At 44.7% G+C, this 21,786-nt stretch overlaps 1 protein-coding gene across 1 annotated transcript; it reads left to right on the top strand.

Annotated features, from left to right (window-relative positions):
- Nucleotides 1-3,630: 3,630 nt before the first annotated feature.
- KMO (kynurenine 3-monooxygenase) lies at nt 3,631-19,575 on the top strand. The gene is made up of 15 exons (XM_062578909.1): nt 3,631-3,684; nt 5,139-5,208; nt 8,997-9,094; nt 10,136-10,225; nt 10,878-10,926; nt 12,095-12,182; nt 13,115-13,280; nt 13,828-13,899; nt 14,499-14,620; nt 16,621-16,768; nt 17,234-17,291; nt 17,399-17,481; nt 18,478-18,579; nt 18,675-18,734; nt 19,339-19,575. The coding sequence occupies exons 1-15, from the start codon at nt 3,631-3,633 to the stop codon at nt 19,504-19,506; spliced, it is 1,428 nt and encodes a 475-aa protein (XP_062434893.1). The 3' UTR covers nt 19,507-19,575.
- Nucleotides 19,576-21,786: the final 2,211 nt, after the last annotated feature.

The following is a 21,786-nucleotide window of genomic DNA, read 5'->3' as shown; positions in this document are numbered from 1 at the left end:
AAAATTTTAGCACGTTAAAACACTAGCACATCTCAATGTATATTCTGGTATGGATGGACCTCTCCACTGTTACAGAGATTAAATGGCTGAACTATAGAAAATGAGGCTCTGCTAATAATGTGATCTGTAGCATTTCACAGAAATGAAGCTTCTGCAAGGAACATTTAGCTCTTCTTGACCTTCCATTTCTTGTTTAGATGGGTCATTACATTTGAAATAATCCTTAAATGTTGGACAATGCTGTGATTATTTATTCCAATATTTAGTTTTGTTCAACTACTGGTCTGTGGAGGCCTTTTTCTTTATTAAGTCTTGCTGCCTATTGATGAATTGGATGCTCTCTGCATACTGTTGGGCCTCCTGCTTCTACAGGAGGAGCGTCGCCTGGCCCACCTGCACCTGGCCTTTGCTCTGCACTGCCTATGGCGAGGATGGAGTGGGAGGCAGCAGCAGATGGGCATGCCAGCACTGGGTAAGAGAGGAGCACGTGGCTTGCACTTGAGCTCAAAAACAGCCAAAATGCTGTGTCTTCTGCAGGCAGTATATACACCTGTTATCCTTTCTTTTCCTCCAGTCCCCCTCTCCACTTCAGTTGCTATCTGTTCTGCTTTTAATAATAACAAGCTCTGCCTTTATCATCCTCTTTACCTGCATGTTGGCTCCCTCTAAACAGATTGCTCTCCCCCCAAAAAATATTGAAAGATCATCAGGGTGACAGAATCATGGCTGAAGCTACTTGTACAACCCTAATCCAGTCATCTAAGGAAGCAGTATTATAAGTCCAACTTTAATTACATGATTCTATACTGTGTTATCCACAGGAGATCATGAATTAATTAGCATATCTTAAAATACGGTTATTAAATTGGTAAGCCACAGTGCTGGAGGAATCTGCAAAGCCTACAGCACAAATAGTCAAATGGTGCTGCGAGTGAGATTTCCAAATAATAACTGTCACTGCTGGAAACTAATGCTTTGCTGTCTGTGCTCTGAAAACAATTCATGAATAATTTTACTGCTAATTACCACGTAAAACTTACCTTGCTCTCTGGCTTCCCCCCCTCTGCTTTCTATGCCTCTTTGTTGTATGCAGGCTTTGTGGGTGGGATGAGAAGAAAGGGTCTTGAATACCAAAAAGAGCAATTTAGGCTAGGTAGGAAAGCTTCCTAAACCTAAGGATAACAGCATGCTAAAAGGAATCATCTGGAGAGAAAATGAAATCTTCAGCCTGGAAGGGCTCTTAGAGCAATTCAGACAGGTATAAGGGTATCATGTAAATAGAGGTGATTCTACCTTTGGGCAGACTTTTTATTTCTGTTTTCTTTGATGTAGGTATGTTAGCCAGTCAGATAGCATAAATCAATTCACTATTAGGTAGATCAGGGAAAACTGAAGCATCTTCACTGGTGATTTATCTATATGAAATGTCAAAGCCCAGCACATGGCATTATTGCCGTGATCAGCCTCACATAGGGCCACAGCAGCCCCATTTAGCTCAGCCCTGGACCTTTAGTCCTTGTCTGAGCTATGCTGCAGGTATCCTTGTCTCCTGCATGGTTGCAGCTCTGCTGATGCTGATGCCAGTGCCTACGCCTTGCTGCAGAGCTTATTGGTCCAGGCCCCTGTGAACTGCCTTCATGGCCTAATTTTGGACCCGCCTTGCCACTATGGATCTACCTGGTGATCACTGAGCTGTGTATGACCCTCATTACCTTCACTGATCCTGACCTGTGGATTGACTTCCCAGCTTGATCTTAGATCTGCTTCAAATGTGTCCAGCAGCTCAGACTTCCGGTTGATCCTTGCTGCTCTCCTTAGGCTTACCAGCTTGGGTACTGTGGGATGGAGCCCTGGCTGGTGAGGCCTCTGCCCTACCGGCTGTGATGTCCTTCTTGGCTCCTCACCCCTTAGGCAGCAGTTTGCCTGTGCTGTGCCTTGGTGTGTTGTAGAGGACTGTGCTGTTGCTTGTGCAGGTATCTGGTGTCCCTCCTTTGAGAGAGCTCTATTGCTCTGGGCTGTATATTGCTGGGTTTGCAAGCAGTGGTAGTTACTATATGCAACTTATGCATTTTCTCTGACTATTATTCTATGTAGACTGTAATCTAGATACTACTGGAGTAGTGGAGAACTGAATTTCAGCATGACCTTATTTTTTTTTTTTTTTAATTCAGATCAGGGACTATATTTTTTTCTTGGATAAGAAAGCATATTCCATGAGCCAGCAATGTGCCCTTGTGGCCAAGAAAGCCAATGCTATCATGAGGTGCATTAGGAAGAGTGTTGCCAGCAGGTTGAGGGAAGTGATCCTGCCCCTCTACTCAGCCCTGGTGAGGCCTCACCTCGAGTGCTGCGTCCAGTTCTGGGCTCCCCAGTACAAGAGAGACATGGAGCTACAGGAGAGAGTGCAGCGTAGGGCTATAAGGATGATCAGAGGGCTGGAGCATCTGCCCTGTGAGGAATGGCTGCGAGAGCTGGGCCTCTTCAGCCTGGAGAAGAGAAGACTGAGGGGGGATCTGATCAATGTGTATAAGTATCTGAAGGGAGGGCGTCAAGGGGATGGGGCTAAACTCTTTTTAGTTGTCCCGTGGAAGAGGACAAGAGGCAATGGGCAAAAACTGAACCATAGGAAGTTCCACCCAAACGTGAGGGGGAATTTCTTCACTGTGAGAGTGACGGAGCCCTGGAACAGGTTGCCCAGAGAGGTTGTGGAGTCTCCTTCTCTGGAGATCTCCAAAGCCCGCGTGGCTGCAAATCTGTCTAACATGTTCTAGGTGAGCCTGCTTGAGCAGGGAGGTTGGACTAGATGATCTCCAGAGGTCCCTTCCAACCTTACTGATTCTCTGATTCTATTTGTCCCCTCCTTTAGGACAAATAGCATTCTAATACTTATTCCTGAGCAGCATACTACTGAAACCCCTGAATCAATGTGTGGTTTTTTTGGGGGGGGGGAAGAGGTTGTTTGGTTGTTTTTTTTTTTTAAGTCTGCTACATGCAGCATTGTCCACCCTTTCAGCAGAGTAGTTCATTCCAAGGAAAAGCAAGTGAAATGGTGCATGTGGCTAAAGTCATAGAAAGATGATGCAGTGTAGGCATGGGGGCTCCATTCAGTCACATCCCCAAAATACTTGAGCCATACACAGGTTCTTTGGGTGAAAGATCTAATTGCAGCTGGGGTCAAGCAATATGTCTTTATTCCTTCTTCTCAGAGAAATGTGTGTGAGCACTCAGCAAATACCAGGTGGCTGCAGTTCCCCCTGCTCAACACAGGCTGAATGTTATGGGGGTGAGATGGGCAGGGAAGAGTGATGCTTGTAAATCAGAATTTCTTTACAAATTTCAAAAGAGGTCTTATAACAAAGTCTTGTTAAATAATACTACAGTCATACTAGAACAAATGAGCAGCTCAATGGGGCTAGTTTTATTGCCAGGCTGATTCCCTGGGGGTCTGGAGTGGAAGTGAAAAGTTGAATATTAACCAGGAAAGAGGAAAGAAGGCATGACTCAGCCACTCACTTCCCTTCCTTTCTCCTCCCCTCTAGCAAATGTAGCACATCAGCAAAGTGAGAAGAGGCATTGGTTTCTTTAGGCGCAGTAGCAGTAAAAACTTGCTCCTCAGAGCCTGTCACAGCAATGAAGTCCGGTGATACAAAGGGGAAGAAAGTAGCCATTGTCGGAGGCGGTCTGGTAGGAAGTGCATTTTTTTGTCTCATTTGATTGCATTTGTCAGGGAGTCAGGGCCATGATGGTGTTGTTTGGTTATAGGCTGGGTGATTGCTTGGTTGAGCTGAGCTTAGATACGAAGATTTCTGGAAAGGTGGCCACATAAAAGTGAATTTGTCTATGCAGACAGCAAATGCAGCAGGGACAGGTCAGTGATAGCTGAGGGAAGAGATGCAGATGTTTGAAATGCAACCAACTCCTTTGTCTATTTTATCTTCCTCCTCTGTGGGAGGTTTACTTGCACATAGCACGGTTCATTCGCTGCTTTGTTTTGCAAATTAAGGAAGAAAATAGCTCCTCTCTTGAGTTCAAGTCTCAATACAACATTTTTTTCCAGCATATTTTTCTTAAAATATTCCTCCTTTGGAGGATAGGATATTATCAAGGAGTTGGTTGAGTTACAACCATGGGAGGTAGCAAGCCGTTTTTTGTGCAGCTAGGCTGTCCTGCTAAGAGAATTGCTCTTTGAGATGATTTTAGAGACATCGCTAGTGTCTGTGGCAGACACTAGTGTAAGTGAAACATATGTTTGAGCCTGGTACGAGAGCTACAACACCTGCCTAGACTGGTATAAGCAAATAAATCCTGCTGCCCAAAGAGTACTTTTTTCTGGGGAAGGGATTTGGGAAGTGGAATAGTACTGCCTCAGGTACACTAAGTTACAGCCCTTGTTTGGGGATTACCCACACAGCAATAGAGAATCGTTGCACCTTTAGAGGCCTGCTTCTTCTGTGAAGGCACACCACATGCTGGGAAAACACAAGTCAGGCTCTGCCTTTTCAAAAAGCCTTGAACAGGGCTAGCGGTGAAATTGTCTGGCATCTTGGCTATTTCTCATTTTAACCAAGTCACTCAGTAACGGGAAATACTTTGCAGGGCCTGAGACTTGGTTACCTTCCACCTAATATAGGCATATAACTACTAGGCTAAGAAAAAATACTGTCCTGCCTCCAGTCTTTGGGCACAATTTTCTTCCTTTGCTAACTGCAGGGTCGACTGACTGTAAAAGACAGCATGGAGTATCAAAACGCCTCAGTATCTTTTGAGATTTTTTATCTGGCCATTAGCTTCTTGGTCCCTGTGCTGCTGGAACAGAGTCCTGAAATAAAGAATCTGTAGTAGTTGTTCTAACATGGATTAATGGCGAAAATTAGAAACTCAGTGGGGTGGGATATAATGAAGACAGTGGCATCCGCTTAAATAAAAAGCGGGGCATATGTATGCTGTTTCTTTAAGGTAATATTTTGCTTTTGTACAGGTAGGCCAGGCTACCTTTCTGGAGTCAGTCAGCAGGGAAATGCTGCAGCACCCTGGATTCTATCAAGGAATATAAATATAGTTCACAGAGGAGTAGGGAGCTTCCAAGTAGAGAGAGAATTGTTCTGTACCCATGAAAATCCCTGGTCCTTCTCTTGTAGGTGGGTGCATTAAATGCCCGTTTCTTTGCTAGACGAGGTTTCCATGTTGATGTTTATGAAGCCAGAGAAGGTAAGTCCAGCCTATTATTGTTTTATTAATATGTTGATGTCTCTTACAGCAGTTCCTGAAAAAAGTAAAAATGGAACTTCATGAGCACACTGAAACTGGAAAAAGAAAAAAAATTCTAAAGCATTTGTTTTGGGATATTATTTTAACTCTTTCCTTTAGCTTCTGTGTGTGTTGGGGGGGAGCATTTATTTGAAATATGTTGTTTTGTATGGATAGAACATACCATTTAGTTGCTAAATTGTTTCCTTTTAAATATTGATTAAATTCTCCCCTTTGAAAGCTGGTCTCTGTTAAGAATTATAGGTTGGTGCCATTGACCCCAGCTGAGTCAGAAATTTGAGCAATCACTGTGGATAGCTGTTGTCTGTTAGGAATAAAAGCACTGACTTGACTTATAACCACTGTGATCAGTGGGAGGGAAGGCATGCTAGCAGCAAGAGTGGAAATGATTTGGGCTGGAAGAGCTGTCCTGCATTCTGTGTTTAGATGTAGTGAATCCACATGGAGTAAGTAGGTTGACCTTGCCTTCTGATGAGGCTAGTGGCAAAGGCTCTCACTGGAAGAAAGCTACAACTTCAGAAACCATTGTGGAGGAAGTGGGAAGACTCGTGCAAGTGTGATAGCTTCACTGTTTTAATGGACTTTTTGACATGGAGCGGGGTATTTTCATTTCTCAAAGCAATCTTCTGTGGCACACAGAAGTGTGTGACCTCCAGCAGGGCTGTCTGCTTTGGTAGAAACATGGCAGCGTTTGTGTTTCTTAGATGGTATCTAAAAATCTGGAAAATCACAAGATCTTCAGATAGCTGCACACCTCCCTGAAGAGATGGAGAGCACTTTGAGGAAGCCCCTAGCTTCCTCAGCACCACAGCAGAGAAGTAATTGAGCCCAGATGCTGGCTAAAAGAGAGAAAAAATATTTGCTTCCAGTATCAGCTCAGAGAAATAAAACCTGGCCAGAGATGACACATTAAATGACTAGTGAAAACAGCAGATGAAAATGATAATACGAAAGGTGAAATTCAATTCAGATGAATGTAAACAGAGGCGCTTGGGAAGAAGAATCCAACTTTACATATAAAATGCAAGCTCTGTCACAACTGTTACTGCTCAGGAAGACATTGCAGTGGGCAGTTATGTGAAACTATTGCAGGCTGCACAAATCCCAGATGTGCCCATCTTGAGCTGTGGGCACAATTCTGGGGCTCTCATTGCAGAAAGAATGAGTTACAGCTGGAGAAAGTTCAAGGACAGGAAATGAGGGTGACCAAAGGTGCAGAATGGCTTTCTTATGAGGAATAACTAGTCAAGCTGAGACTCTTCAGAAAAAAAAAAAAAAAAAAAAAAAAAAAGGCACATGAAGCAGGATATGGTAATGTTTGCAGTTCCTTCTAGCAGAAGCAGTAGCAGGCCTCAAGTGAATAAAGTATGTTGCAGATTCAAAACGAAAGGAAATGTTTCTTCTTATGTTAACTGTTTGCTCTAGGATGTCGTAGATGCTAGAAGTTACATGGATTTAGAAAGCCTCTGGACAAATTAATTGAAGAAAAGTCCACCCAGCTATCACTGCAAGGATAACACTTCTCCCCCTTGGAGTCCTGGCATGCAAATGTTTTTGAGGCTGGAAGAGTACTGTGGGGAAGCAGCACTACATGTCAGTCCTATTCTACTGTTCTTGAAACAGTAAATGTTGGTCACTGCCAGAGAAAGGATCTTAGCCTCTGTAGATCTGTGGTTTGTCAAGTATGGCTGTTCTTGCACGAGTTTTGAGTCAGGTGAATTTTGCCATTCAGTTGCTGAATTTAGGCCCGTTGCTCTTGCTGAAATGTGATCCATCTTGAAAATTACTGGGACAAGACTCTGTGCAATAAATACATACTTTTGGCTAGACAGTAATGCAAATCCAAATAAATTCATTTGAAAGAGCACATGTCAGTGCTTAAATATTTCTATCAGAATTTTAACAGTAACCAAGAACGTGACTGGGCAGTTTCCCAGGAATATGAGTTTGTGGTACTCAGTGGAGGATAAGAAGTTCCCAGGCATAAATTGTTCAACTGTCTTTGTTCAGAGGGAGAAATGGCTCTTACTGACAACATGTCCTATGGCACTTGTGCAACTGTCATGATCTAGCAGTCCCTTCACAGCTCTCAGCAGCAGCAGCTGTTTCCTTGAGACTAGAAAAGGGACTGAGGAAGTGGCAGTCTAAGCTCTCTGTGGTGGTTTTCCTCCCCAGTTGCTCAGCTGTGTTCCCAACAGCTGAATGTGCCTTCTAACATCTGCCGCCTTTGCTGGATGTAAGACGTGGGAGGCAGCATCTTCCACAAGGCAAGGACATCTCTGAGACAAGTCCTCTGCTGCCTCCTAATCTCACTTCTGCCCTTCATTATCAGGATCCTTCAATGTCTCCTCTCTGTCTTGCTTTGGAATTCCTTTTTTCAGATCTATGGACAAAATTCTCCCCTGAGCACGTACTTCGAGGAAGTTGTATTTTTATCCCAATGTGCTGAAGCCATATGTGCCGCCTCCTGGCACCTCAGAAAGCTTCAGCTACTGTCTCTGGCTACTGTTCTGTTGGCATATGTCTCTCATATGGACTCTCTATCCAGTGTCTCTTCACAAAAGTGAAGCCTTGCATCCCCTGCTTCCTAGGCTCTGGCCCTCCAGGGCTCTAACTAGCTCAAGCATGTCCTTCTCAATGCTCCTGTTTCTGGACACCTTTGTTAACGGTTCATATTGGGAGGGAGGGGTGAGGCATAAAAGCAAATTGTTATGGGTAGAATTGCTAAGGCACTGTTTTCCTCATGCAGCAAGAGAAATTGTACAGGTCCAGAAAAGAAGTCCTTCATACCGTCTTCTTACTACAGTCTCCTTCAGTTCCCACTCTGTTTTGAACAGGGGAAGTTTTCTTCATTAATAGGAAATTAGAAAACATAAGTGACTCTAAAAATGTACAGAGATTCACTTAGAGATGGCAGGTTTCTCTCTGGCATCTCTGCATTGCATATCACACCAAGCAAGGCTTGCCCCATACGCCTGCCTCCAGGAGGCCTAAGAACAGCACAGTTTTTCACCGTCTCCCTCAGCTCTCTTAGCATAGCCTCGATACGAGTGGGATGTAGATGCAGTGACCATGCTAAATGCAGTGTAAGGAAGAATGCTGTTTTTACATAAAACACTGTTCAAAACCGACACGCAAACAGTATCACTGAGCCTTTGGGAAAACCTGTGGAGGCTATGCATTGCAGTTTTTTGAGAGATGTCAGCAGAAGGGCGGGTGATTCTTTGCTAGAGACATCATACAGATACCACCACTATAAATCAGTAAATGGTGCAGGTCCCACCTCAGCTGCAACTACACCATGGGATTGACCAGTAGTACCCTGATTCACATCAGACATCTGGAAAAGGAGAGAGCATATGTGACCTCTGAAAATATTACCTTCATAGTCAGGGCCCAGGAGGCAGAGTTATTTTTTTCCTGGCTGCTCTGCCTGTGGTCCAGCAATCATGGTCCAGCTATGGCAGGGGGGATGCTGTCATGGAGACCAGGGTCATATCAGAGAGGGTATGAGGAACTCTGGTTCTTCAGTGTCAGAGTTATGATTGTAGTCCAGCAAGGCTATGCGTTCAGTCGCTGACTTTGCCCTGGAGCTGCCGTGACTGCAGACCTCATCTTGGCCTGATGTCGCTGTGGAGATTTCAGGAGAGACAGCCCAGCCTGGGCTCTTGCCTGCTCAGGAGGTATTGGCATTCGTGTAACCCACTCCTCTTTCTCTTTCCTTGCAGATATCCGGGTTGCAAGTTTTACCCGTGGCAGAAGCATTAACTTGGCGCTCTCCCACAGAGGACGCCAGGCCCTCAAAGCTGTAGGGATGGAAGATCAGGTACCCTCCTCCTTTCCCATTAAGATGCTGTTAACGTAGGCTGGTGATGGATGGGCCCTCTCTGTTCTGCCCCCTAAGCACCAAGGTGTCACTGCAGGGGTAGGTTTGCTTTCGTGAGGGCTGAGGTAAACCTATCCTGCAGCGTGTCAGCAGCCTGGCTCTCTACTGCCTTGTGGCACAGGGCTGGTTCCCTTGCCCTGGGGGCCAGAACCCTGATCCCCAAGTAGCTGGGGTCCTGCTGAGGCCTGCAGACTTTGTGACAGTGGGTGCTCACCAGTCATGTCACCCCCCCGTGAGATCACCAGACAAACAGCTTCTTCCAGTGTTTACCTCCCCTCTGTGCTCATTTCCCTCTTGGAGGGTGAGGTCAAACATGGCAGAAGTCAGTGAAATCCCCAAATATGCAAGCAGAAAGTGAAAGAGAGAAGCTGATTTCACCTCTGAAATGCTCAGATTTTAATTTTCTCATAAATCCTCTAGCTTTGGGCCTACCCTTTTCACTACCTTCCTCAATGGACTCTGGAGTGGTGCCTGGGCATGCTATGATTTCTTTATACTGCACTTGGCTCAGAGCCTAGCCTCTTCTCCAGAGTGCTCAATGCCATTTAAAATCCAGATGTTCACATTGGAGTGATCTTTATGCCTGCCCCCCCCCCCAATCCATGTAGAGAAGAAACCCAGGTTTTGTCAGCTCATATCCCAAGATGTAATTTGGCTCTGATTCCCCCAGCTCCTATACCCTGGGATTTTTCCTTTTGGTCCAAAAATCACTTACTTCTGATTTTTGTGAGAATGAACTTGTAAATTATCTCAATAAAATGTAGTGACTCTGTGTCCATAACCTTGTAAACCTTTCCTTAGTAACCTTGCTGATGACACAAAAGTATATGAGCACAGAGCATCCCATTTTGCTGGTTCTGGCTCAGTTTGTCACACTGGATACGGTGTTTAAGGGCGGGGGGGGTGATGCTAGTGGTTTGTGTCGTGGTCTTTAGCAACTCAACAGCTGGAAGACTGAAGCCTGTTCGCTTTCAATTTTAGATTGTGTCCAAAGGCATTCCTATGTGGGCAAGAAGGATACATACACCTACAGGGAAAAAATATTCAATCCCCTATGGAAAGAAGAACCAGGTACTGGTGTCCTACTGTCATTTCTGAGTACCTCTAAGAGCAGGGTATCTTTGAAATTGTTTACAACTGTGTGATGGGTAGCAGTTGCCCACAGAACAGGGATTAAGGTGCATCCACAAGACTGAGGTAACAGCATTCCAGAAAGAAATTCATTTACCCCCATCTCAGGATTTGCTACTTTCCTATCCTGAGAAAATAGATGATATTTATTTTATACATTATCAGATCTGCAAGCCTTTTACTGATGTGGCTGCATGTGCCTCCAAATAGCTTTTGTTTGTTTTTTTTTAATACATAAAGCACACAGATTTTGATTCCCATAACTCTTTACTTATAACTCTTCAATTCTCATAACTCTTCTCTCGCAAGGATACAATGATACAATACAGTTGGGTCAGCCTTGTTTCAATTATCTTCCTCTTCTCTTCCCCCATTTCATAGTAGGTAGATCACTGCTGGAAAATGTATACAAGCTGGTGGTCATACTCTTAGAAAAAATGGTGTAAGAGGGGAGCGGACTGAAGTATGTGTCCCAGGTTCAGGGGGGCTATCCTGGGACTCTTTGAGGAGGTAGTTCTTCTCGTATGTTTGTACAAAACAGTCTTCAGAAATACTTCCTCATCATAAACTCATCATTTATTTGTTTTTGCAGTACATTCTCTCTGTGGACAGAGCAAATCTAAACAGAGAGCTGTTAACAGGTAAGTTTCCAGGTCTTTTTGTGAATACTTTTATGCTCTTTGCACTGAGAATTTAGAGTTTGTCCTAAGAAAATAAAGTTCGCTTTAAGAACCCATTTTAAACACTGTTGATCCAAGAATCAAATGCGTGACAGTCTCTGTACATGGAAGAAGCGAAAACAACAGATATGAAACAAAATACAAGCAAAGAGCATCTTTTGAAGTTAAAGATGTAAAGATTTGGTGAGGTTATTTCTTCTGTTGTTAATTATGTGCCCTGCATAGGAGTGAGGTGAATAGGAACAATAAGCCATCTTCTGAGTGTACGAGTTGCTAGTTGAACAGTTTGCTGAGTTTGGACCCACCTGATGAATTTAGTAAGAAAAACATTATCCCTTTTACCTTTGTGGTCAGCCAAAACACAGTATCTGGCAGGGTTTTAAAAAAATTTTTGATGAGAAACTGCTGTCTTAGATGCAGTTCTGTCTGCATACAGAAATGTGAAAGTCCTGTTCCCTTGAACACATGCTTTCCTCAGAACTGTGTTGACCAAAGTTTCTACAGTCACATCTGGAGGTGCTTTACTGTCTTCTCTTTCTCCCTATGTGCTGTTTTTCTGTTGCTTTTCTTATACAAAAATATATTAAAACAACTCCCTGTGAGGCCTTTCTGCATACACAGAAATTCCTGAACAGCTTTCCTTGCATTTGCCCCTTGAGTGGAGGGCCCTGTTTTTTCAGTTCCCTCAACTCTTGCAAGAGTTTATTATTCAGAATTATTTGAGCTCAAGAAGGAAAGATATCTCCTCAGCTTCTCCATGTTCTGTGACATTTTCTGCAACTTGTGAGTATTATCTGAGTAGAAATTACAGCATGTGGCAAAATGTGAAGTCTGTGCAGTCAAGGTCAAATTTCTCCAAATTTCCCATCGACTGCAGATGCTGCTTTCAGTCCTGAAGTACAATGGTAGTCATGATGGACACAGTTGAATATTCATGGTATTATGGCGAAGAGAGAACTCTCATAGAATTTATAAATAATTTTTACCAGATTTAACAAAATATAACTCTAGTGCATGCTGCCCCCCTCCTACTATTGCTCTAATAGTAAAAGTCTTTGTAATTTTGGGATCCCATGGAAATATTTTGGGTCAATACAACTCCCTATTTTCTTGCCTTTTCTTTTCACAGCTGCAGAGAAATACTCCAACACTAAACTGTACTTTGGACACAAACTCCTGGAGTGCAATGCAGAGTTAGGGACATTGACCATTAAAAGGTAATCCCTGTACAGATCTGGGATAAAGTACTGTTCTCAGTTACTTTTTGCTTAATAAGTCATAAAAGCTCAAACAATTGAGCAATGTCAGTTTAAAACTAATGTTATTCCTGAGTGGACAAAAGTTGGCATCTGCTTTGGGAGGCAGAGACATCAAAGCAGGGTTCACAGAGAGGTTAAAAATGTTTAAGCAATTCCCTAACCTCTCAGTGGACCAACAATAAGCTAGATACACATTTGCTGATCTGTGCAGGAATAAATGTACTTGTCTTTGCAGCATTGTTTTTCAGGCTGTGGCAGGGGCAGATTGCTCTTTAAGGAGAGCAGGTGATGACCTTGTGGCATAGTTGCTCTAAGTTCTGATTATGCTTCCATCTCAATTGGACAAAAACAGCCTGCTGAGTCTCTAATGTGTGCATCCTCTTAGGAAACCTACATGGCCATTTTTTTGAAACTATCAAATCATTCTAACTGGCACTGATATGTTATATCAAACCCATCAGAGCTCAGAAACTCCACGTTTTTGGCATTAGTGCAGACTTGTGTGTGACAGGCTTTGGAAAGGTTAGTTTCTTAATTTGAAATCTTGGGATCATGTTTTTTAGGACTCTTGGGGCCCTGGGAGCGTACAGGCTCTGCGAAGTAACAACATTACATCAACAGTGTTTATTACATGTTTGGATATATATGGTAGAGTTTTTGACAGTTTTTGACAGTCTACAAAATAATTATTTTTTATAACACTGATCTTCCTAGTTAATGAAAACCAGTCTCTCCATACCCTAGACGATTAAAAATACTGCAGGTCATGCAGTCATTTTTGCAGCAATATTACACAAAAATAATCTTCTGTACTCAGTAATGTTGGACTGGTACACTGACCCAACCTAGTGTTTATGACAATGTTATTATAATGGACTCTTGCTTCTCAGTTCTGACCAGCCACCCATGGAAGTCACTTATGATCTCATTGTGGGATGCGATGGAGCCTTCTCAACCGTCAGAAAGCAGTTCATGAGGCAAACGCGCTTTAACTACAGTCAGGAATACATCCCTCATGGCTATATGGAGCTGACCATCCCCTCCAAGGATGGAGATGTAAGTGTCTGTCTCAGGGGTTGCCACAGCCTTCTCAGGTGTGATACTTCATTCTTGTCTCATGATGGCTCTGCTGCAGCAGCTCTAGAGAAACTCATTTCCCATGTGAGGCTCAGCCCCAGCCTCCTAAGAGATTAAAGCTATCCAGTGAGAAAGCAGGCATCTCTCTCTGCCAGTGGTGGGGCCAATGTTTTGGACCAAGCTGTAGAATTCCCTGATACTAAAGGGTCTACCCCAGGCTGGTGAAGATTAACTCCAGCTCAAGGAAATATGACAAGGTGTCTGTGGGGACATCAGTGATGACAAACCAGCCTGTTTTCCCTCCTCTTTCCTCCTGCCATGTTTCTCACTGAAGCATCAGATACTTTCCCTCCCCCACGGGGAGGGGCCCTGTGATCATTGCATCCTCTTGTGGAGTAAGAGGATAGGAACTAGTGAGCTAATACAGAAGGAAACCAGTGAATGGTCTGGGGGAGCTGAGCAGAGCTGATCGGGGCACTAAGTGTTTTTTTTGTTTGTTTGTTTGTTTGTTTGTTTTTCCTTACAGTTTGCCATGGAACCAAACTACCTCCATATCTGGCCAAGAAACACCTTCATGATGATTGCACTGCCTAATATGGTAACAGCTCATGTCCACGCTCCCTTGGGGCATGGGATGGGGCTTGGGGAAATGAACTCACTGCAGTGGCAAATGCAGCACGAGCTGGGGGCAGGAGGGATCACGTCTGCTTAGAGAATTCCCAGATCAGAATTCCAGGCTTTTCTAGGCATCTGACAGACTGTGGATGGGTGAAGCGCAGTGCCCCAAGAGATGGCTGTGCCCCACTGGGCTGAACAGGTACCTGGGTAGCTTCTGTTCTTTATCCATTCGCCCATGCCCACAGGAGCCCACCAGAAAACCAGAGCTCTACAGCTGAATGATACAAATCAGATGCAAGAGTGTCAGAGGGATATGCCAAGCCCAATCTTTAGCAAGTCACACATTGCTTTTTTCTGCTTCCCCCTCATTCCTTCTTTTTTCATGCCTTCAATTTGGTGCTATCTAGCATGTATAAACGCATCATAGGAAATGGGCTGTTGGTATTCATTTCCCACTGTGCAAGCTGGTCACTGTGATTCCTGAATGACAGAAATACTGGGCACTGTGCTGGTGATCCAGGCATCAGATGTTCTCTGTGATGTCTTGTTTTTTTCTAAATCTCCTCTCTTGATTGGTAGGACAAGTCCTTCACCTGCACTCTCTTCATGCCCTTTGAAGAATTTGAGAACCTCACAACTGGCGAGCAAGTACTGGATTTTTTCCAGACCTACTTTCCAGATTCAATTCCCCTCATTGGAGAGTAAGTGTTCTCATCTCTTTTTCTTGCTAATCAGGACAACACTGTAAAAGGCAGGGAATGTGTCCACACAGACCAGGGAGCTACAAACACTCTCTTCAGCTTTCTGGTGAAGCTCCATAGCCTGTAGGTCTAAAAGAGGTGGGGAATGAGCTCACTGGAACTCATTTCTTCATTGGAATAATGAGCTTGTGATATGGCAGGAACCGGCCCTGTCCCTCGAGTGTGTGGATGATATGTGAGTGGTGCCTTGCACAAAAGCTAACAGGCCAGGCCTTCTGCTGCACTGTGGTCCCTCTGTTCCTCAGGCAGTGCAAAGTGGCTGGGTAGTGGCTGGCAGGCCCCTGCTACCTCTAGACTTGCAACTCTTAACCTGGCACTGGAGACAAGCAAGAAGAGCATGTCCCATGCTTTAAGGTGCTGTGAGCAGGGCCGACGTATCATGAGAATATAGTGGCAATCAGTGATCCAGAGCTAGAAGAGAAGTATCCTGGGGTACATATCCTCTCCCAGTGTGTGTATTGCTCTGTTTACATGGTGGAGCTTTAAGAGGAGGTGGACCATCCCCAGTGAAGCTTGGGAACTTCAGGATCCTTGCTATTAAGTTTCAAAAACTTACCAATGAAGCTGTTTTTAAACTTGAGGGATGCTATATGGCTTAGTTGTTCATAAGCTGTGTTTTCCTGGTGACAGAGTTTGGTGGGTAAAGTGACTCCACTAAAGCTGACTAAAAGGTCATGTTTTGAAATCAGTAGCACAAAGGCAATCCTGCTGTTCAAATAGTTGGGAAGTGTGTTGAGATTTTAACAGACTGGGCTAGCAGGTATCATGCTTGGTAAAAAGCAAACAAGCAAAAACACTGGGCTGACTGAAAGTCTGATGCTTATCAATTGCAGGGCTAAAATAAATATTGGGCTTGTGAGGTATAAGAGCAAGTGGTTCTCAGCGGTGTGCTACTCCCTGTGTGGTGTGGGCCCTGGTTGGTTCTCACTGCTGAACATACAGCACAAGGGCAGCAGCATGGAGCTGGTGCCCTGCCCTTGGGCACGGTGCGTCCCACTCCTCCTGAATTTCCCAAAGGCAGGGAGGGCTGTGACCTGTGTCGAGTCCAGAAAACAATTTCTCTGTTCAATGTGTCCTCACTCCCCTGCAAATAATGAAGCTCCACAGCTGCTGGAGTTCCACACAGTGTTATTAATACTTCTGCTTTGTAACATAGCTATTATGGGCTTTCTTCAGCTGATATTAAGCTGTATTAAGTAGCTTCCTTTTCTCTTATCTGTATCACGGACCTTTCATATAAATTTAGGAACATGGATATCCTCTGGATATATCCTTCCTACAGTGACAGCATCCACAGGTGTTCACAGTAAGAGGACTGATGTCCATGAAATTCTTACCCCTGGGGAAGTTGTGTGTGCAGACCTTAACATGTAGACAAAATATTTGGTCCATTTGAAGTCCAACATTCATGTGTGTGCACACATACTGTGCAAGTACCTGGCAGAGCATTTAAAGAGCTACCAAAGTCCTGGATCTCAGAGAACCTTTAAGCACATACTTGATCCTCATTAGACCCAGGTTTTTGAGCAGAAGTGGCATTTTGCTGAATGGAGATGGTTGCGCTTGCACAGCCCCATCTTTCACTGTGATTCTGAGATAGGAGTGAAGAGTACACAGTGTTAGTAGGATCTTTACCAAGACTGGTCTGAATGTATTGTGGTGTGCCTGTGGGAAACAAAGCTATCTGCTTTTATGAAATCACATCGCACCACATACCTATTGCATCCTTGCTTAACTCATATGGTGAAGTTAATGAAGTAGGTGTTCTGGCTACCATATTTTTTTCTAGCATAAATATCTCAATGAATAGGTGTTGTTTTTGCACTCCAAGGCTGACCGAAAACCAGTGACCCTGGCTTTCTGAGCTTGGACACAGCATGAATTGTTCTCATTGCCTCTTGTGGTACCACCAAGTGAAATATCTGTTGTTTTGCCTGAAGGCGAGAGCTGAAGCGTGATTACTTTTTGCTGCCAGCCCAGGCCATGATATCTGTGAAGTGTTCTTCCTACCACATTGCTTCCCGGTGTGTGTTAATGGGAGATGCTGCGCATGCGATTGTGCCCTTCTATGGGCAAGGCATGAATGCGGTAAGTTCATGGTCTTTCTTGGGCTGCATCTGCCAGGTCTTCACTCTTTTCACCCAGAAATGCCTCTTTTTAGAGTGTAACTACAGAGCATTTGAGGGTTGGCTTGTCCCATGGTCTAGCATCCTGTGCGTTTGGTGGGTATTGAATTCCACCCAACTGTTTGTCCATTAACTCAGAGTTCCACCTGTGGATTCTGGGGAGCAGAGGACGGGGTGGTGCTGCCTGCTCATGAGGCCTGAGAGGATGATTCATCAGGGGAGTCTGAGGCTGTAGAGAAAGGCAAATTCCTGCCATTTTTTCTACAACATCCTTGGTGATGTGCCCTGCAGGAAGAATCCTGCTCTGAAATAGAGTGGTCAGTGTGATCCCACACGTGTGAATAGGCTGTGCTTGCTAAGTGTCCATGAGGGTATTTCTCTTGAACATGATTCCTGATATTTATTAACCTTCCAATTTTTCCCTCAGGGCTTTGAGGATTGTTTGGTTTTTGATGAGTTAATGGATCAGTTCCACAATGACTTTGGTGAGTGAGACGGCAGGGGCAGGAGTGAGAGCAGAGTGGGAGTCCTCTGCTGTTCAAAGCAGACTGGCAACCCTGTGGAGCTAACTGGTGCTGCTGCCTTTTCTTAGGTATTTGCCTTCCCGAGTTCTCCAGGCTGAGGGTACCAGATGACCATGCGATCTCAGATTTAGCCATGTACAACTATGTAGAGGTAAATGAGCAATGCACAGACTCTGTAGGTGATGGGCTCTGTGTGTGCAGCAACACACTGCTTTGTTAATCAAGGAATCTGCACTTGAGCAGGGAGAAGGAAGAGCAGAATATCTGAGTCCTCCAAGTCCTGCCAGTTGTACTGTGCTAAGGAGATTCCCGTGTCTGTGTGTTTTCTTATAGCTCTGTGCTGGGAATGCTCTGCCTCTTTATGGGGACCTGAGCACTTGGGCAAAAGGAGATTTGACAGCTAAGAGATGGCTTTGGATGCCACTCTCCTGCTCACTAATGCATGTGCATATCATCATGCAATGATGGCAGTGCAGGTGTGGGCACTGTTTTCTCTAATCGTGATTTCCCAGAACCTTTACTGAAATGAGGAGGGAAACCATGATGGAGAAGGCTGAGCAGAGAGCCAGTTCTCCATCTGAATGGCAAAGAGCGGAGTTGAGGAGAGCACTGTGGAAGCAGAGCAGGAGCACTTGTATGGAAGTTGAAACAGGTTCCTGGGTCTCGGCAACTTTAAGAGCATGACTGCATTGGCCTCTCTTCTCTCCCCTGATGGGATGCCTGCCAGGGCACCAAGTAGCCTGTAATGCTCTGTAGGCTGTGGCAAGCATATGAGCAGGGGCTCTGGTGAGGCCAAGGTTGTTCACTGCTTGTTCTCAGCATTCACGTGCAGGATGGCTCCCTCACCTTGGCTTACCAGTTAACTGATTTTGGATATTCCCTTAGACCTTCTAAGAAGGGGAGTGATGTACTCAGCAAACTATGTGCCCTGTGCTACATGTCATGGTTCACTGCTTGTTTGCTGCCACCACTGGCAGTCCTCACACTAATGTAATTTAGCCTAAGCTTTTGAATGACCCTAGGGCTGGGGAGGCTCTGCTCCTGTAGCATTACTCCCCATGATAGTGAGAGCTCTGGGAAAAGCTAGCAAGGAGCAGGGATGTCTTCCATGAGAGCTTGCAAACTAGTGATTGTTGATCTGTTGCAGATGCGAGAGCATGTGAATTCAATGTGGTTCATTTTCCGAAAGCACGTAGACAACTTCCTCCACACCCTCATGCCTTCCACTATCGTCCCGCTGTACACCATGGTAATGCCAACTCCTCTGTCCCTGCTTCCCTGATCTCCTGCCATGGGTTATTCCAGCTTCCTCTGAGATAGTGACCAGCTTTTGCTGTCTGTTAGGTCACATTCACCAGAATTCGCTACCATGAAGCATTGCAGCGCTGGAAGTGGCAGAAGAAGGTTAGTCAGAGCTGGTGTCCATCCTCTCTGTGTGAGGAGCCTCATGAGCTTTGCATCCTGTGTGCTAGCACCGCTCAGTTGTGGGAATGAGAGTTTGACGACATTGCCAGGCGGATGCTAAGCAGGCATTAAGGCTCTCCAGTTGTTTGAGAGCAGCCCGGAGGGCTCCACACTACATATGGGGTAACACACCTTCCTGCTTGTGTTTCACATCTCCTCACTTGTAGCTGGAGCAGGGAGTTCCCTTGCTTTTGGAGCTGCTCCTTTACTGTGCATCGTTAGTATGGCTGGTGTTGTCTTGTCACTGTGTTGGGCCAGAGCTACTATTTCAGTTGGCATCAGGTAGAGGAGTGCTGTGGGGCTGTTTGGGTGGGAGGTTTCCCTAGCTGTCCTGCCCTTGGACTTGTTTGCAGTAGGGGCAGAAGGTGATGCATCATGAAAGCGGTGGGAGATGACCTGTTTTAGCTCCCCATGCTATGTGCAGCTATGTGGCAGCTCTTGGTCCTGCTTGGGAAAAAGGAATGGAGGTCTGGAGCCTTCTTCCTGTGCCTGCAAGGTAGGAGCAAACTTCTGACAACACCTGGATTTCTTCTTATACTTGCAGGTAATTAATCGAGGGCTCTTTGTCATGGGGGCAGCAGGACTGGGTGGCATGTACCTGCTAATAAAGCGGCTGGCACGGGATACTGACTTCTGCGTGGAAAACCTGTGGGGCTGGTCCTATTATCTCAAGAATATTGGAAAATTTTCCTTCAACACACAAGTGGCTTAAATGTAAGGGGAGCTCCTACATGGAATAAAGTGACGGCACGGGCTGTTGGCTCACTTCAGTGATGTTTCTCTTGGGATATGACCTGGGTCCTGTAACCCCACCTTTTCCTCCTCTTCCTCTGAGAAGTGGCACTCTCTCTCTGTCTCCCTCAGTAAGAGGAGCTGGTCAGGGGCACAGAGTGCCAAGACAGCCTGTGCAGGACCCAGTATTTTCCACTAAGTGCAGCAGCCTTGCTTCTTGAAGTGATGTTGCACATCATGAGCTGGGCAAGTGATCTGTGTTGAGCAACAAGGGGAAGGGTGTGCTACAGTGTGGCTGCCCAACCTGCCTAGCCAGCAAGATAACCACTTAAATTGGCCAGGGTGTCCCAGTCTGTACTACTGAGTTCTGTTCTTACCAAAATCCAGTCTTTCCCTCCTTTTTATCTCCCAATACTCCTTTGGAAGTAGCTTATCTCAACCGGTTCTTGGTTCCCAGTTGGCTTGGAGATATCTTCCAGTATCTCAGGGTGATGATGTTCATATTCAGGAGGTTTGGCTCACAGATGTGAGACTGCTTAATGCACTAGCACTTCTAGCATTGAACAGACTCATAGCATCACAAAGTATCTCTCCTGGGTGGACATACCTGGTCAGAAGCTTCCTACTGATTTTAGACAAGCATTACCTCAGGAAAGCGGTAGTCCTGTCAAGAATGGATTTGCACTCCTGCATTACTATTGTCTTCAGCAAAGGCATTCAGAGCCTTGTTTTAGGGCATTCTGGGAAGTTCGCCCCTCTTAAATTGCTCTGTTTCTGAAATAACTTAGTTGCATGAATCTGTTGAACATATCTTTGTTACATTGTTGATATCTTCCACATAAATTAAAAGATGGACCACACTTTAAGAATGCCTATGTATTTTGTTTACAATTTTTGTATTTGAAAATATTTAAAATGTGTAACCCTTCTCCTTTGCTTTTCTATCAAGACACATTTCTTTGTGTCACATTGAACAGTCACCAAGTCAATAAAAGCAGCTCTGTGCTTTCAGCTTGCGTATGTGTGCATGAGCATGCATTTATGTGCACACTAGTGTCTTATAAGCTGTGCTTAGATGTGCTATATTTCAGGTGAACTTGAGAACATGAGCTACTTGAGACTCAGAAATAGTGTTTGGAGGATTTTGCTTGAAACTGCTCAGCCAGTTTCCTTTTTTTCCCCCACCCCCCCCAAAGTCAAAAAGTGTAATTCATTTATTCTTGGCGGAAACGAAACAACTTAAAGCAGATTCTGGGACAGTGCTTGAAACCTAGAGAAAGGACCATCTCACATCTGACTGAGAAACATTTCTGATTTTTGCAAGCAAGTCTCCATAGATTGCTTGACTAAGTCTTCAGGCTAAAGCAAAGACCAACAGGCCTGAAGGACCTGTATTTCTTGATACAGTTTTAGTTCCCTGCCTCTTGTCCTCCCTACTAGACATGGAGAGCTGATCTTTCCATTCCTGAAGACTCTTAAAACATCCTGCCTCAATTCTTTCCTCTCCTGGACTTCAGTCTAGCTCAATCAGCATAGCTGAGTCATTTCTCAGGAATTCTCTAATCTGCTTGTCTCTCTCCTCTGCACCATCTCCAGCAGCTCCATATATTGCTCACCATGTCTCCTGGTGGTTTTGGGAAGGAGTGGGTGGGTATAGCACCATTCAGCATGGGGAGAGATGGTCCATCATTCAGCTGATGGCTCTGTGACCTCTCCTACCAAAGCATACTACAACAGGTTTGAGGCTGTGCAAGAGAAATCTTCTGCATGTTATCAAATGCTTTGGAGCTACACTGAGTCAGGGAGTTCCTGAGCTTAGAATAGTTACAGGCTGGAAGAGTATTGAGGGAAGTGTCAGGCATGCTTTCCCTCTTCTTACCCTGCCTAGATGCTCACTCACACGCACTGTTGAAGAACAGGAAAATGGCCAAAAATTAACCTTTGATCTGACATGGTACAGCTGCTGTTATGTTTAAGGTATCTTGTATATAACCTGTCAGCAAGGAAAAGATCTGTTTTGCATCATTTTGTGAGCAATTTCTGACTTGCGTGGGAGTACCATTTGGTACACAGTTCGAAAATTAGTGTAAAAAAACTTATTTATCTGGTCAGCATATTCTCCAGGTGCCACATCTGTCAGAGATGCTGGCAACAATGATGGAACTGACGAGCACTTCAGCTGCTGCCCTTGCACCTGATTCATAGCAGGGCATATGTATTTACTTTAATATATTATTTTTATCACCTTTAAATGTATTTA

The sequence above is a fragment of the Rhea pennata genome, chromosome 6, assembly GCF_028389875.1.
Source record: "Rhea pennata isolate bPtePen1 chromosome 6, bPtePen1.pri, whole genome shotgun sequence".
In the NCBI taxonomy this organism is placed as follows: Eukaryota; Metazoa; Chordata; class Aves; order Rheiformes; family Rheidae; genus Rhea; species Rhea pennata.
The sequence above is the reverse complement of the archived record's forward strand: the minus strand, read 5'-3'. Positions and strand labels throughout refer to the sequence as shown.